This window comes from Tasmannia lanceolata, unplaced genomic scaffold (genome assembly GCF_043159265.1).
Source record: "Tasmannia lanceolata isolate RefF3 unplaced genomic scaffold, GAP_Taslan_0.1 ptg000002l, whole genome shotgun sequence".
Taxonomy (NCBI): domain Eukaryota; kingdom Viridiplantae; phylum Streptophyta; class Magnoliopsida; order Canellales; family Winteraceae; genus Tasmannia; species Tasmannia lanceolata.
The window spans coordinates 37,703,201-37,719,202 of record NW_027518679.1 but is presented as its reverse complement, the minus strand read 5'-3'; the positions used below and the strand labels follow the sequence as shown (position 1 = coordinate 37,719,202).

At 36.7% G+C, this 16,002-nt stretch overlaps 1 protein-coding gene and 6 non-coding genes across 8 annotated transcripts; all 7 read right to left on the bottom strand.

The window, feature by feature from the left end:
• Positions 1 to 1,932: 1,932 nt before the first annotated feature.
• LOC143871867 (eukaryotic translation initiation factor 2 subunit beta-like) lies at positions 1,933 to 15,731 on the bottom strand. 2 transcript variants are annotated; one of them, XM_077376701.1, is made up of 10 exons: positions 15,617 to 15,731; positions 15,108 to 15,195; positions 11,531 to 11,639; positions 11,325 to 11,380; positions 11,192 to 11,246; positions 10,898 to 10,992; positions 9,777 to 9,922; positions 5,259 to 5,401; positions 4,748 to 4,833; positions 1,933 to 2,262 (listed from the first exon to the last, which is right to left on the bottom strand). In XM_077376701.1, the coding sequence occupies exons 2-10, from the start codon at positions 15,150 to 15,152 to the stop codon at positions 2,185 to 2,187; spliced, it is 813 nt and encodes a 270-aa protein (XP_077232816.1). In that variant the 5' UTR covers positions 15,153 to 15,195; positions 15,617 to 15,731; the 3' UTR covers positions 1,933 to 2,184. The 2 variants fall into 2 exon arrangements, with proteins under 2 accessions (XP_077232816.1, XP_077232817.1); XM_077376702.1 differs by having other exon boundaries at positions 15,108 to 15,192; positions 15,617 to 15,683.
• LOC143845732 (small nucleolar RNA SNORD34) lies at positions 2,816 to 2,903 on the bottom strand. The gene has a single exon (XR_013234512.1). It is a non-coding gene; the product is annotated as a small nucleolar RNA SNORD34 (small nucleolar RNA).
• LOC143845725 (small nucleolar RNA SNORD34) lies at positions 3,174 to 3,261 on the bottom strand. Its single transcript, XR_013234508.1, has one exon. It is a non-coding gene; the product is annotated as a small nucleolar RNA SNORD34 (small nucleolar RNA).
• Positions 3,519 to 3,606, bottom strand: LOC143845717 (small nucleolar RNA SNORD34). Its single transcript, XR_013234506.1, has one exon. It is a non-coding gene; the product is annotated as a small nucleolar RNA SNORD34 (small nucleolar RNA).
• On the bottom strand, positions 3,876 to 3,963 carry LOC143845738 (small nucleolar RNA SNORD34). Its single transcript, XR_013234513.1, has one exon. It is a non-coding gene; the product is annotated as a small nucleolar RNA SNORD34 (small nucleolar RNA).
• Positions 4,238 to 4,325, bottom strand: LOC143845745 (small nucleolar RNA SNORD34). Its single transcript, XR_013234514.1, has one exon. It is a non-coding gene; the product is annotated as a small nucleolar RNA SNORD34 (small nucleolar RNA).
• Positions 4,595 to 4,683, bottom strand: LOC143845752 (small nucleolar RNA SNORD34). The gene has a single exon (XR_013234516.1). It is a non-coding gene; the product is annotated as a small nucleolar RNA SNORD34 (small nucleolar RNA).
• Positions 15,732 to 16,002: the final 271 nt, after the last annotated feature.

Below are 16,002 nucleotides of genomic sequence, written 5' to 3'. Positions count from 1 at the left end.
AAGTAGCATTCTGAACATTCAAACACAAACTTCCTTTGTTATTTGAAGGAATTCACTGGCACTGATGGTGGATTCAATTTCCAATTTCCAATTACTCATCCAATAGAACACAGCCTTAAACTACATAATGAAATTCTGCTCAATTAAAACCATTCCATGTAGATCAAAATGTTACTGACAACTAGTTTTCTGAGTTTAAAACCCACTCAACACCCTCAAGTAGTGTGATAAAACAGATTTCATAGCAACTTTCACACATTTTTCATCAAACAGACTTCATAGTAACTTTCACACGTTGTTCATCAAACAGAATACTTGTGGTAGCAAATTCAAGTGGAAAATGCGTCCAAATCACAAATGAGACTTGAATTTTGTTCCTATGCAGAAGTGGGTGAAGTTGAATTTCAAATGAAAAATTTGTTGTCCTCTACCAAATTGAATGGGGAAATTAGAAATTCTGTTTGGGGGTTCCACGCAAAAGCAAAAGATACCACATCGGTAAAGTGAAGGGATGTGGATGGGCTTATAAGGATTTGGGCACCCACCCTCTCCTTAACGGCTAGCTTCAAGGGTGAGTTCTACCAGAGTCCCAACAAATTCTAAATCCACTTATTCCTTGGAAGAATGCTCAAGGTCAGAGGAAAATTTTCAATTCTAAATTAACTTGAACCGGTGCTTAGGCATTATGTGCAGAGGCATGACTTGTGAAGGCCATAGTCGTCCACAAGCAAATAAATTCGGTATGCTTAGCTGCTGTTTGATTGCAACAATGAATAACTACTATCCATGGGCATCTAATCTTGCGATTGGATGGTCAGCGTGCATCCATAATTCAAGATCTATGATTGGTATTCTGATCATTGTCTGAAGATTTTGGCCATTTGGTGGTGAGTCGACTCAGGTCATTGTGTGAAGATTTTGGCCATTTGTCTCAAAATTGGTGAGTCGACTGGCGCATCCATGATGGGACCCACCAATGTGGTCCTCGATGGAATGTTAATATCTGGGTCCGACCATTGCTTTTCCTAAAGCAATGCTTCTCCTAAAGCAATGCTTCTCTTTAGCCCAATTCAAAAGTAGGAATTCCAGGGAAAATTAAGGGAGCTGTTCGGTTTATAGGAATAGCATAGCTGGGAATAGACCTCATTCCTATTTTCCAGATTTTAAGAAAAACTCAGGTCCCCATTGAAGTTTGAATGGGATTTCCTGGGATAGGTTTTACTCTCCTACCCTTTAGTTGTTTTTAAAGTACAACCCTTGTTCTGGGAAATAGTTTTCAGTGGAAATCAACCCATCCAAGAAAGGGTGTAGAACAGATTTCCACAAAACCCCATTTTCTCCACAAGAGTTTACTTGCATCCAAACGACCCTAAGTGCATGTTTGGCAACCCTGAAAAATATTACATGGAATTTTTGTAGGGCCAGTTGTAATAGATGAGCTGGAGAAGGAGAGACTTGAGAGGATTTGAGGGGAGCATGAAAAGCCCTAAGTATTCAGAGTAGACACATTTGATATGCCAAGAATTTACCTGGTAGAATTGTAGGAGGTGTGTCGTTACCAATATAGAGAGCATCATTCTCCAAGCCAAATTCCACCTTTCAAGAAATTTGGAATGGAAGGTACAAGGGGGCATGGATGGAACGTTACCACACATGCAATAATTACCTATGAAACTTGTCCGTTAATCTACAGAGATTTTGATGCTACATTGGCGACCAAACAAGAGATTTTGTTGACGTGGCACCCAAATGCAAAGCAAAAGTCCTAACATATCCTGGCTTTTGTCCAACCAAACACACCTGTTTCTTAGGGGTTTCTCATGCTCTCCACTCATCCATTGAATGAGTCAGTTGTCTAGAATAATCCCACATGGCATATCAAAATAGATTTCCCAAAACATACCTGAAATTTCAACATTCCCTCAAGAGACATACAAAAGAAAGAGAAAAGATTTGAAAAGGGGTTACGGTTAAACCAACATTGTCATCGACTTTTCCTCACATTACATCCACATAAGATCCAAAATTCAAACTCGGGAAATGTAAAAAGTAATATTGTAGCCTACATAGAAATGCAAAATCACAGGCTTCTAACTCATGCATATTAAGGAAAAATACTAGAAAAATACAGCAACTAAAATGTGTTTTAAAGCCATTTGAAGATAATAAAACCATGTTACCCAATCATGTCCCAGCCTTTCTACGTCCAACACGAGCCACGAAACCAGCCTTGATAGCTGCAACAGACCGCGAGCAACCACACTGGAAAACAATGAAAATAACATGAGAGAGAGAGAGAGAGAGAGAGATTTTATATTGGTAAAGACTTTCAAACACTATCATTGCACTTCATAAAATTAAACCTTTCCTGTTTCTGTTATCCCAAATAATCAAATCAGGAGTTCCCAAACCCCCTCATACAGGCATGGGATTTTAGGAGAATTTATGTTATAGATGGGAACGTGTTTGCACGGAAAATGGACTCAAAAAACTGCAATGCAGCCTTCTGTTTGGATGATCCAAACCATTCATTTGGTGGTCAATACCATATACAGGCCATGCCCCAAAAATTCTCCATAGGACAATCCTAACAACAATATATTTGGTGTAAAATGGATGGGATGGAAAGTTCAATATGGTGTAAAATGGATGGCTCAGAAATTTCAAAAAAAGACGCCTTGGAAACCTATGGAAATCAAAAGACCAACAAACGAACAGATTAGATCATCTCGATAGGTGAGCCCCACTTTCTTTTTTGTGGGCATAGATGAACACTGATTAACACAGCAATGTATCATCTAAAATCTCTTTTAAAAGAGGCCTCAGAATGAATGCAGATTCTTATCACGGATGAGAGAATCAAACAATGTAGGCAATTTTTGCAATAATCATCACAGGCCTCATCAAAAGAACAGAAATACTAGCAACAACAAAACTCAGAAAGGCAAATATCTAACTCCGAGTTTATCTTTACTGCTTCCTGTTGTCCCAAATATAAAATCAGCAGCTACCCAATCCCCTTTATTCAAATATAAACAAGGGCTTTGTTTTTTTGTTTTTTTGTTTTGGAAAGAGACCAACATAGAATTTTAAAAGAGGCCATCATCTCAGTCTTCCTTCCTTTTTAATATTAGTGGCTCCCATTTTCATAAATAAAAAAAAAGAATTTTAAAAGAGGCCTCAGCAGAAATGCAGATTCTTATCACGGATGAGAGAATCAAACAATGTAGGCAATTTTTGCAATAATCATCACAGGCCTCATCAAAAGAACAGAAATACTAGCAACAACAAAACTCAGAAAGGCAAATATCTAACTCCGAGTTTATCTTTACTGCTTCCTGTTGTCCCAAATATAAAATCAGCAGCTACCCAATCCCCTTTATTCAAATATAAACAAGGGCTTTGTTTTTTTTGAAAGAGACCAACATAGAATTTTAAGAGAGGCCATCATCTCAGTCTTCCTTCCTTTTTAATATTAGTGGCTCCCATTTTCATTAAAAAAAAAATAGAATTTTAAAAGAGGCCTCAGCAAAAATGCAGATTCTTATCACAGATGAGAGAATCAAACAATGTAGGCAATATTTGCAATAATCATCACAGGCCTCATCAAAAGAACAGAAATACTAGCAATAACAAAACTCAGAAAGGCAAATATCTAACTCCGAGTTTATCTTTACTGCTTCCTGTTGTCCCAAATATAAAATCAGCAGCTACCCAATCCCCTTTATTCAAATATAAACAAGGGCTTTGTTTTTTTGTTTTTTTTTTGGAAAGAGACCAACATAGAATTTTAAAAGAGGCCATCATCTCAGTCTTCCTTCCTTTTTAATATTAGTGGCTCCCATTTTCATAAAAAAAATATATAGAATTTTAAAAGAGGCCTCAGCAGAAATGCAGATTCTTATCACGGATGAGAGAATCAAACAATGTAGGCAACTTTTGCAATAATCATCACAGGCCTCATCAAAAGAACAGAAATACTAGCAATAACAAAACTCAGAAAGGCAAATATCTAACTCCAAGTTTATCTTTACTGCTTCCTGTTGTCCCAAATATAAAATCAGCAGTTACCCAATCCCCTTTATTCAAATATAAACAAGGGCTTTGTTTTTTGTTTTTTTCTTTTTTTTTGGAAAGAGACCAACATAGAATTTTAAAAGAGGCCATCATCTCAGTCTTCCTTCTTTTTTAATATTAGTGGCTCCCATTTTCATAAAAAAAAAAATAGAATTTTAAAAGAGGCCTCGGCAAAAATGCAGATTCTAATCACAGATGAGAGAATCAAACAATGTAGGCAATTTTTGCAATAATCATCACAGGCCTCATCAAAAGAACAGAAATACTAGAAATAACAAAACTCAGAAAGGCAAATATCTAACTCCGAGTTTATCTTTACTGCTTCCTGTTGTCCCAAATATAAAATCAGCAGCTACCCAATCCCCTTTATTCAAATATAAACAAGGGCTTTGTTTTTTTGTTTTTTTTTTTGGAAAGAGACCAACATAGAATTTTAAAAGAGGCCATCATCTCAGTCTTCCTTCCTTTTTAATATTAGTGGCTCCCATTTTCATAAAAAAAAATATAGAATTTTAAAAGAGGCCTCAGCAGAAATGCAGATTCTTATCACGGATGAGAGAATCAAACAATGTAGGCATTTTTATGCAATGATCATCACAGGCCTCATCAAGAGAAGAAAAATGGAGGCAATAAAATTTAGTATAGTGTAAACAGCAAAGCTAAGTAATACCTGCTCGCAGCGGAGAAAGAACAGGCGGTTCTCCTTTGAAAGTATAGTGTCTGGACTTTTGCAGCCATTGCATATGACATACTCGTCTGGAAACATAATAAGAATTGTTATCGCTCAATAAAAACACATAAAAAGTGTTGTGATCGGGTGTTCCATGGGACATTGTTCCACCAAATTTGAAACATATCTCCAGATATTAAGAAGAGCACCATCTAACAAAAAACTCAGGCAAATTGGATAAATGAGAATCACAAAAGGGCATTTATTTTGGGACAAAGAAGTGTTTTTCTTAATCCAAACATAACTTCCCGTCAGAAATACAGTTATAAACCTCCCTACTTATAGCATTAATACTTGCAGGAAATCCAAACAGGGTGAGAATTTTATGCCTAATGGGAAAATATGAAGGCATATTGATATATACTAGAAGGCCTCACCATTCTGTGCAAGTAAAGAATATATGGCTTATCACAAAAAAGTAAGCATATATGAAATGATATTATAAACTTACTGACGTATCTTCTCAGTATCCCTTCAAAGTTTTTAGGAGCAAATCTTCCCTTAACAACTAATCTTTGTTGCCCATCAAGAGATCCACTCGTACCCATCTCAGCAAGTAAGAAATTCATAACATGTTCTGGCTGCCTATGCATCCTGTAAATTGCAATAACACAAACAACTAATCAGCTAAAGAAAGGTAGCAACTCAGTTCCTTTTTATTAGGAGTTAAAACAGATAATATTATTGTGTGCCACCAAGATGCGATCATAGAACCTCGAGTACTCAAGCATTCAAGATAAGGACATAAAGAATATAAGTAATTGTGCATAATGTATGCACTCTGCATTTAATAAGAGGTAACCGTGGGATGGAATATAATTTTTGTTTTTTTGAAAATGACCGTGGGATGGAATATTGTGGGCAGATTAGATTGTTGGCAGCTTCCCGCCTTGCATGAGCAGCTCCTAGTCGAGTCATCATATCTAGTCTTTTCAAAGTTGTACAAGAGTAATGCAAACCCTAGGCTATGATACCAATTAGGTGTAAACCTAGGGGTCGGGTCACAGGTCACATCTAGGATAAAAATTAAAAGTAAAAATAGAAATAAATCCCAAATAAAATAGTTAAATAAATCAAATCAACGACACAAAAATATGCAACTTGATATTAACAAAAAGATAACCATAGCTGAAATTTGGCAAGCTTCACTGAGGAATAAGGTGAAGCAAAGAATATTGGATCTTGAAAATACAAAGTAGTGAGCTTGTTATTAGTTATGGGCTGGTCCATTGTTTTTTTTTCTTTTTCCTTTGAATCAAATTCAAAAGAAAATGGCAACGAGTCACACACTGAGCATATAAAATCTCAACAAGTAGAATTCGAACCTACGACCGGTCAGTTAAACATCCAAACTACTCTACCACTGAGCTACTAGGGAACAACGGGAGATCAGATCTCATAGAGTTCAATTCCTGTTCTCAAACCATGACCACTATAAACCCAAAACTTCCTTCGTAACTCCCGGAATTTCTTTGTAGTGGCACCGTTTCATGCCTCACTTCATAGAGACCCTCAAAGTGGCTCTATCTCATTATATTCCATCCATGTCCAATTCGACTGGCTTGGAGAAGATGAAAAATACACCATACACGTCCTGTAACCAAGAAACACGCAAAATCTAAATCCTGAAAAACTTAAAAAACTCACAGAGAATGTGAAGAAACGTTGTCTGATTTGTATTCCTGGACGGAGAAACAAGACAAATATTTCTCAACTAGAAAGTTTTTTTTTTTACACAAGTCAATTCATCTCGAGGCTTTCAAACACATCCAAACAATTGGTATCCAATTGAAGCATAGAAACGATTCATGCCGCCTATTTGCTGAAAGACAAATGAAATGACTTTCATGTCACCTATTTGCTGAAAGGACAAATGAAATGACTGATCATTCATTGTATGAAGATTTTAAGACCTCGCTAATCAGCCTTCCACTTTTGGGGTCATAATGAAATGAAACCCCAGATGACGAGAAAATCTACCAAGCTGTGGGAGCCAAGAGACCTCATCGTTACGATATCTTTCTTAGTGGAAGATCATATAAGACTTCTCTTCGTCATGAGACTGGTCAGATCTGCCGTAGACACCCGCTCGACAGCACCACATGTAGCATCTTGTCACAAGCAAGATCTAGAATGCAAATAAAGAAGTAACTGGAGATGTAATTGCTTACGCCAACCTTTGTAGTCCTGTCCTTAGAAGAATTGCTCATAATATTGGTAAGATCTATAGATTTACACAGAAACCTTGATGCATGTATCGAGATCAGCTGATGAGCCAGTAGACAATATGGCAGAGAAGGTGCATCAAGGTCAAGTTATCAATCGGAAAATGTCTGTCATACTTGCAGTTTTTGCTTCATTTTACAAATTTATTTCATCTACCATTCCAAAACATTGCAGAAAGAAAGATCCTACCAAAAAATCATGAACTTTCATTATTCAAATTCAGGTTCTTGCAAACAAATCTAAGATCCTATACATTTCCATTTGAACAGCAAAAATCTTATCCTCAAGCATCACACATAACTACATAAGGTTACATGAGAACTCCACCCCACCTCCAAGGAGCACTATGGAAATGACAAATGAAATTTCTATCCATAGACTCAACAAAGCAATCCATATTAGCAGCAGAGTAATCAGGAAGGAAAACAAATAACTTTTCTTTCTTGTTTAACTGGTATAACATGTCATACGAGATGTGAATAAATGCAAGGCGTTGTCAAAACAACATGAAACTCTGGATGGGGTTGATTTGTAGTTCAATAAAGTTGATGGGTCAAAACATAACAAATTCCTACTCTATTCGCCGAGGATAGCAATTGCTTCAACCATATCTGACAGCACATTAAGCAGTCAAACGCCATGTGGGTTCCTAAGAGCTCTGCAGTCTGCACACATTCAATCTACTTCTTTTTTTTTGAGTAGTTGCACACATTCAATCTACTAAAAATGGTGAAACTGCCCCAAACTAAAGTATACAGCAAGCACCCCCAATATATTTAAAAACTATTGACAGTGGTCCCTCCTTTTCATGGAGACAAGCTAAGGTAATTCCTAATATTCAATCTGTTACCACAAGCATGACATATCTTATATCCGTGGGAAGACCAATCTCAATGACATGATGCACCCAAGGCCTAGCAATCAAAACGATACCTACAGAAACATGTGCAATTAAATAATAGGAATCAAATGGCATAAAACATCAAAGTTCTAAGAGAAGTGATAAAGAAATGATATTGCATGGCTCAGGAAATGTAACAACAATTATTTTCAATATTCTATGTAGAAAGATGGGGTGAAATTTTAATAGGGCTAGACGAAATGAATGGAGGGAAATGTAACAACAATTATTATCAATATTCGACATAGAAATATGCCGATCCCAAGTAGTTTGGGGCAAAGGCTTAACTAAGTTGAGTTGAGTTTTCTACATAGAAAGGTGAGGTGAAATTTAAGTCGGGCTAGACGAAATGAATGGAGGTACTGTTGGATTCTAACAAATGAGAGAAACCAAACTAATTTAATAATCACAAATGAAGAACATCCATAAGAAAACATAATTAAGCACCAATCCCCAGTGTATATCAATATATCATTCATCCTCTCTTTTTTTTTGAATGGTATCATTCATCATCCTCTCTTTAATAAAACAGTCACAGGAGTTATTTTTGGAATGCCCATTTTTATTTATCTAGACTGAAAACCTAAAAAGCATTACAGATATTATCCATTTTTATTCTTCCCTGCTTTGAACGTATATCAAAGTCAACCATCCGCCGAACCTGGTTGGAAGTCTGCTGCAGCGTCCTAGTGAAGAGCACAATATCTCCAAGGAGGACTCCCCCTTGCCCTAGGAAATTTAAGCTGGACTTTGATGGTTCCATTTTCAGAGATCCAGGTCCAGCAGGGATATCTTTTTATTTTTTATTTTATTATTATTATTATTTATTATTTTTTTATTTGTTTTTTGGGGGGGGGATGTCCACCATTAAAGACGATAATGGTGGCACCAAATGGGCATTCCCAGGTCACATTGGCTTCATAGATGCGACAAAAGCAGAAGTGGCCGCTATTCTTCAAGGTATCAGAAACATTTATCAGAGTATTCTGGATTAACAAGGATTGCCAATATCCTTGGAGATTTGCTGATACCCTTAGAAGAGATTTTTGACAAGACAGAAGGTTGCAATGTTACTCTTCGGCATATGAGAAAAGCAAAATAATACAGTATAGTATCACATAAGAACAAGTACCATTACCAGCTCACATCTAATAAGTGTTGACTATTACAATCTCTTCTAACATGCATTAGCTACTATAAGTCTATAACTGTGAATGCAAATTGAGAATGCAATCCCTTCTAACATGTGTCGACTATTAGTACTGTGAATGCTATAACTAGTAACTCTTTCAACACCCCACCCGGCCACCCGCCACAACAAGAACCTCTTTACTCTAAAACCCTAAATACATCTGTTCTTCCCATAAATATTTTTCTCTTCATCTCTCACTAAACCTATAACTCATACTCTCTTAAAGTTCACCTCAAGCCTTTACCCACACCCTTCACTATCTTATCCACTCCCTGATCCAAAATCTATTTGGTTTCTTACAAATTAAATCCATCTTTTCCCCTCTTACAAATTAAATCCATCTTTTCCCCTCAATCGTCACATATAAAGGCCTCCACACACAAGAGATGCATTTCTAATATTTCCAATTAGTCAGCTTGGCAGTGGTAAATGGTAATGTTGACTGGGTCAAATCAACACTAAAGTCTCTAGACAATTCCCGAGTCATTGGCTAAAATAACACTCAGTACACGGTGTAGAAAATCAATGGTGCAAGAATAAATACAGTACTTGTCCATTTTACACAAAATGCTTCAACATGCGAACCACAATAATCTTTCTAAAAAGATTAACATGAAGAGAAATCCATAGTAAAGAAAAAGAGAGCATACGTCTTGCAAAGATCCATAAAGTTCACAAAAACCGTCTTTTTTGTGCCTTCTCGAAGAACTTGCGGTGGTCTCATTACTGTCCTGCGCCTATCTCCTGCAAGCTCTGGATTATTCTCACGCAAAATATTGAAAACCCTACCAAGAAGCTGCACAATTATCGAGAAAATATGCATCATAATATACTCAATCACAAACATAATACAAATTTCAACAATACACAAGATGAGGATGGCAAGATCACCATACACAACAGACCATGATATAGAACAAAAAATATTCGACAGCTTACTTATATAGGATTTGAATCCAGAAAGCGATCAAACAAATATGCTTCTCGCTTATAAATGCTAGTATACTTCTTTATTGTAGATAGTTCACAATTGATTGAAGTTCTATTGAATTCACGGAAGGTTGTGGCTTTGAAACCTCTACCGTCCCATGCAAATTTAAAAAAAAAAAAACTTTCTACCATCTCATGCAAACTAAAAAACAGACATGTTTGCATAGCGTAATTGAAATAGAATATAATGATTGAATTTCAACATTTGTTTGTAGATAAAGAAAAAAAATCAGAATTCTTAGAAAGGAAAATTAATCAACCGGCCAAAAAAAAAAAAAAACAAAGCCACCACAAGTCCTGAACTGTGCAAAGGCAGCATTGCCCGCAATACCCTTTGCCCAAGCCCGAGAGTCAAAAGTTGCCATTGGGCTCACGAATGGATGTTAAGGATATTTTTACTGTTCTCAATCAAATCCAATGTCAATGGAACAGAGGGAACACATCTAAACAAATTAGGGGAATAAATAAATGTTAACAATTGCCAAGTTAAAAGATGCTTAAAGAAATGTTCAAATAAATTTGGCAACATGTGTAAAGAATTCACTAGAAAACACAGCCACAGATTAAAAAATGCATAGATTCAATTAACAAAAATCAAGCGTGGTATTCATATAACTATGAATCATAGCCACTACACAGATACTAAACAATGGTGTGATTTGATTTACACTCAGATGACTGACTTGATAAATAGATCAAGAGAATTTGCACAGCAATAAGAATTGTATAAAGTAACTATACAGTAAGAAATGTGATATGAAGTGTGCACAAGAAAACAAACCTCTTCATACTTATAATCCCGGTCACTCCCTTCCCATGGATATCGTTGAATTTGCAGGACAATGCCCTCTCCTTCATCCTCACCAATTGGATCACCTACACAGTAAATATAGCATGTGTCTCACTTTCCATTCAGAAATATCATATTATAAACACATGGTCATCACTTTCGCAAATCAAGATAAGGTCCCTACGTAAACAATGGGCTATTACAAAAAAGGTTGGTTACATTTTCTACAGTTTTGACACGTAAGCGGTATCCTATGTATTCTCTTAATATGATCACACTTCTTACCATCGACATCATCTCCACCATCCTCATTCTCCTCATTAAGGAAGTCGGTTTCCACCTAAATTGATGATGAGACAACATAATTAGCAGTAAGATTCCCTTTATGATAATTATTAGGTAATGCATGCCAACTTACAGGCTTTTTCTTCTTTTTCTTCAAGCCAGCAAAAGTGGACTCAAGACCATCTGCAACTGCATGAACCCTAGCTTGTAAGTTTGCAAAAACACTAATGAATTCATTAAAGTGCCAAATAAAAAAAAAGAAACAGATCAATAATATATGAAGAAAAATATGAACTTCTGTGAGGAAAATAACCAGTCTTTGCTTGATTCAAAAGATACCTGACAAGTTTTCTGTTTTTTCAGCCAGTTTATCTGCGGCATCATCCGCGGGATCTTGAATTATGACTTTCTTCTTTTTCTTCTTCTTTGTAGGATCGAATGGAGCAAGCTGCAAGATAATGAACATATAGGAGAGATTAAAAATTATAGCACACAAGAAATTAAACGCCCCAAAAATATGGAATGCGACTTAAGTCCAAAAAAATCCATAAAGGATGTCAATTAGAATCCATTTCTGATTCTCTGCTTGTTTATGAATATGTGGTTAAAAAAAAGTATTCTTTCTGCAACCCCGGAGCAACATTAAATAATTCAAAGACCTCTTTCCAGGGCCAATCTCGCCCCCTCTCTATTATGCTCTCTTCTCCTAATGAATATTTGTTATTTCTCAAAAGAATAAGAAAATAAATAAAAGGACCAACGAATCATGCATCACTGCAAATACTTCATCTGGCTGTCTAAATATAAAAATCCAATAACACTAGAATCCAGGCATTTTCACAGCATATTCCGACATCACAATTCCCATGTCCATTCAAAATTCATGAGAAGTTCCAGCACAAAATTTACATCAGTCTCCATCGGCATAATATTGCATGTGAATATGTGATATTATGATAAAAGATGAGATCCATAGAAATGCTTATGAATATGAACAACACATGGTGCGTCCACAAACCCATAAATAGGGTACATTTGCTTCCCTTTATAATTATACCAACTGCTATTATCAATTTCACCACTTGGTGAGAAAGCATAGATATAGAATAGGGTGTGCATCCACCAAGATACTTCTACGCTCCTATGAGTATATGCAGTATGGGCGCAGAAAAAAAGTTGAATACAGGCCACATTTCAATAGCTATATCTTATACATGCTTATGAATGTCGAGAACTATTCCACTGTAGGCCACTCATGGTACCAACATGCTTCCTGTTGTGGAGGCAAACATATAATATAAGCCATACACTTCTGTTGGGCTAAAGCATATGAGTGTCTCGTACACAGTACACAACACAGATACAGAATATAGCAATGGCTGTAAATTTCCAAAGAAATCGACACAAAATAGCCGAAATGCTTTTGTTTCCATCCCACCAAAACACATATTGGAACCAGATAAATTATATGGTTGATGGCCGTGCATGCACCAGCAGCCCAGAAAAAAGTGGGGCCCACCTTGTTTGGGTGACCATTCATTTTCTGAGCCCAGACGTAGATTGGGGTGCCCAAAATAATCTTCCCCATAAGATGATCCTAACCCTCAGATCTGTGGATGTTTTGATACTATGCCGTCCATTTTAAACCTCTGCAAATAGGAGAATTAGGACGGGGCACACCCTATCTACAACAGGGCCCAACAAATGAATGGTTTGGATCAACGTAGATAGGAGGTGCCCAAAAATTTTTGATGTCTAGTATATATTAAAAACTACATGTGAAATGTAGTATGTAACTCAACTCAACTCAACTAGTTGGGGTTGGCTAATGAATCCTTTAGAAAATTTTCATGAAGAAGGTGAAAGGATCTACCCGGCTTAAATTGACTAAGTCTATTCCTGACACTAGTTGGGTTCGTCTACATGGATCATTTTCTTCCCTTCTATCCTATCCAAGGTCATGTTCTCTATTATGTTCCTAGCCCTCAAGTCTTTCCTCACTGTTTCTACCAAAGTTCTTTTCGGTCTACCCCTACCTCTTTTTACTCCATCAACTTGGCACGAGTCACTTCTTCTCACTAGAGCATCCAAAGGCCTACGTTCGATATACTCAAACCATCTTAAGGGTGCTCTCTCATCTTCTCCTCAATTGGTGCCACCCCCACCTTTTTATGAATGTCTTCGTTTTTAATTTGATCTAACCTTGGGTGGCCGCACATCCATCTAAGCATTCGCGTCTCCGCTACACTCATCTCATGCACATGCTACTTCTTGGTGGCCCAACATTCTGAGCCGTACAGCATGGCTGGCCTCATAATTGTCTCATAAAACTTTCCCTTCAACTTGGTAGGTATTTTACGATCGCACAGAACTCCTGGAGCATGCTTCCAATTCAACCAACCTGCTCTTATTCTGTGGTTAACATCGTCTTCAATCTCTCATTCCTTATGTAGAATTGAGCCAAGATGTAGTATGTAACGAATTATTAAAAATATGCAGCAATGAATGTCACTAGGCGTTCAATAATGTTAAAACATTATGGATGGATGTCTTGCTTATGTGATAGTATCTAAGTGTGTGTTTGTACTGATTCTAATAATTATTTCATCTTAAAATCCTATCAGTTGCATATGTTTTCGTATGTTTTCGTGATTTAACAGGATTTCCACCAAAATTTCCAATTGAAACTGAAGCATTTCTAGTTTTGTGGCGACCGAAACCAAAATTTAAAACCTTGGTTACAGCTTTACGCTCCAAGTAATATCTTTTGATTTTTATGTTAGTGTCAACTATAAATCAAATTTCACATGTGGTAGGAAATAAAAGTCGAGAAGAGAACAGACACACACATAGCATCTATCCAGTTACTTCCATTAAATTGAAGTATACCAGGCTATCCTCTTCGAGTATGGAATTATATAAGTACCCTTTAAGTACGACAACAAGTGTCTACACCTATTTCCACTCTACACACGGGTGATAGTGCGGAGGGGCTATGAATAAAAGGGCAGCCCAGTGCACGAGGCTCCCGCCATTGCGGGGTCTAGGGAGGGCTAGATGTACGCAGTCTTACCCCTGCTTTCCAAAGAGGTTGTTTCCGTGACTAAAACCCGTGACAACCAGGAATGTAAGTTCTAAAATCTCATCAACCCAATTATCTAAGCCATTGTATGGCTACCAATGTGTGTCAAACAAAATGGGCTTACAATTCACATTCACCAGGCCGAAGTCCAGAAAAGATGGTTCGGATAGACCCATTGGTACAATATTTGGACGGCCCATTGATGGTGCCCCACACCTGCTTTTACTCACAATGCGGAATGGGCAGATTTCCAACTTTGATATATCAAACATTATCATCCTTGCTTCCTGCACACCTCCCCCCCCAAACCCATGCGCAGAAAAAAAAGACTACCATCCTTGTCCCTTTTTTAAGTGTAGGTGCATCAAAAAGGATACATGCTCAATTCCTTGCATGAGTTCTAAGAAAATAAAAGCCTCATTTCGAAACATTACTTCGTATCTTTAAATCCATTTTTGTTTGCTTCTTTACATGGAAGAAGAAGCATCGGAGCATTGAAGAAAGACTTATACAGGTATTCAAGCATGCCCTCAAATAAGAACTAATTGCAACCCAACCCATAACAATATCAAATAACCATTGACGCCAATTACAGGGGAAAAAAGAACTAATCCAAGTATAAATACATAGAAATGATATCAGCACAACCATGTATTAATAATCGCACAAACCCAACTTGTCTTTTCTGTTTGAATTGGCTTTTCAAAGGTTTTTGGGAACTGTAATAATTTTTGACAGCTCTTTAAACAATAAAAGACAATATGAGTTAGTGCAATTATCAAAACATGGATGTGCCGATATCAGAAAGTGTAAAATTCCAAAAAAAAAACTTACATCTGCTACATCGTCCTTCAAATCACTCGGTGCTTCGTCTGCCATATCTGTCTTTGCTTTGAACAATTAAAATACTATTCAAACCCTACTACAAGACGGAGAGTACAATCAGATACACAAAAAGAAAACACAAATTCTACTTTCAGCCTCTTAAATCTATTCCACCAATGAATATTAACAACAATGAAAAGACTAAAGACCGGACGCATCAGAATACACTCAAGAAACCAAATCAAACCCTAAAAACAAGGATAGAAAATCAGGAAAAAATAATCATTAGCTACAGAAAGATGCAATACATAACTATGTAGATTATCAAGAATCCATCAGAAAAAAAAAAAAAAAAAAACGGTAAGATAAAAATCTAATGGGGGAGAGAAAATTAAACCCTAGATCTAAGAAATTAAGAAAATATAGGTATGCAATTTAATCGAATATCGAGATCCGATTGGTAGATTTTTTTTATTTTTTATTTTACTGGAGAATTGGAGATGAAATTTCAGTAATACCACAAATCGGCGGAGCTTGTGAAAGGTTGAGGATAGAAGAACGATTTTTAGGGTTTTGTTATTTGTTGGTAGTGAGAAAGCGGTTTGGGTTGATATTTATAGTGCCACAACCTTGTTGGTGGGCCCAACAATTTAATTTTGTTTAAATCTCACCAAGGTAGGCTCTACTCATGTTTTTCAAAATTAACCACACTATAGGATGATCCAAACCGTCCATTTGAGGGGCCACATCATAAGTAGGTTGTGCTCAAAAAATCATTTCCATAGGATGATCCTAGCCCTCTGATCTAAAAAGAAATTCCTTATTATGGAAACCTATATAGATAAGAGGGTTGCGGATCATCCTATGGAAATGATTTTGGGGGCACAACCTATTTACGTTGCTG

Excerpts from the sequence above, each read along its gene's own strand:
- LOC143871867 (XM_077376701.1), bottom strand. The coding sequence starts at position 15,152 with ATGGCAGACGAAGCACCGAGTGATTTGAAGGACGATGTAGCAGAT. Across the intron at positions 11,247-11,324 it reads AGAAAAAGAAGAAAAAGCCT|GTGGAAACCGACTTCCTTAA; the intron begins GTAAGTTGGCAT and ends TCATCAATTTAG. Across the intron at positions 2,263-4,747 it reads TCTTTCTCCGCTGCGAGCAG|TGTGGTTGCTCGCGGTCTGT; the intron begins GTATTACTTAGC and ends ATTGTTTTCCAG.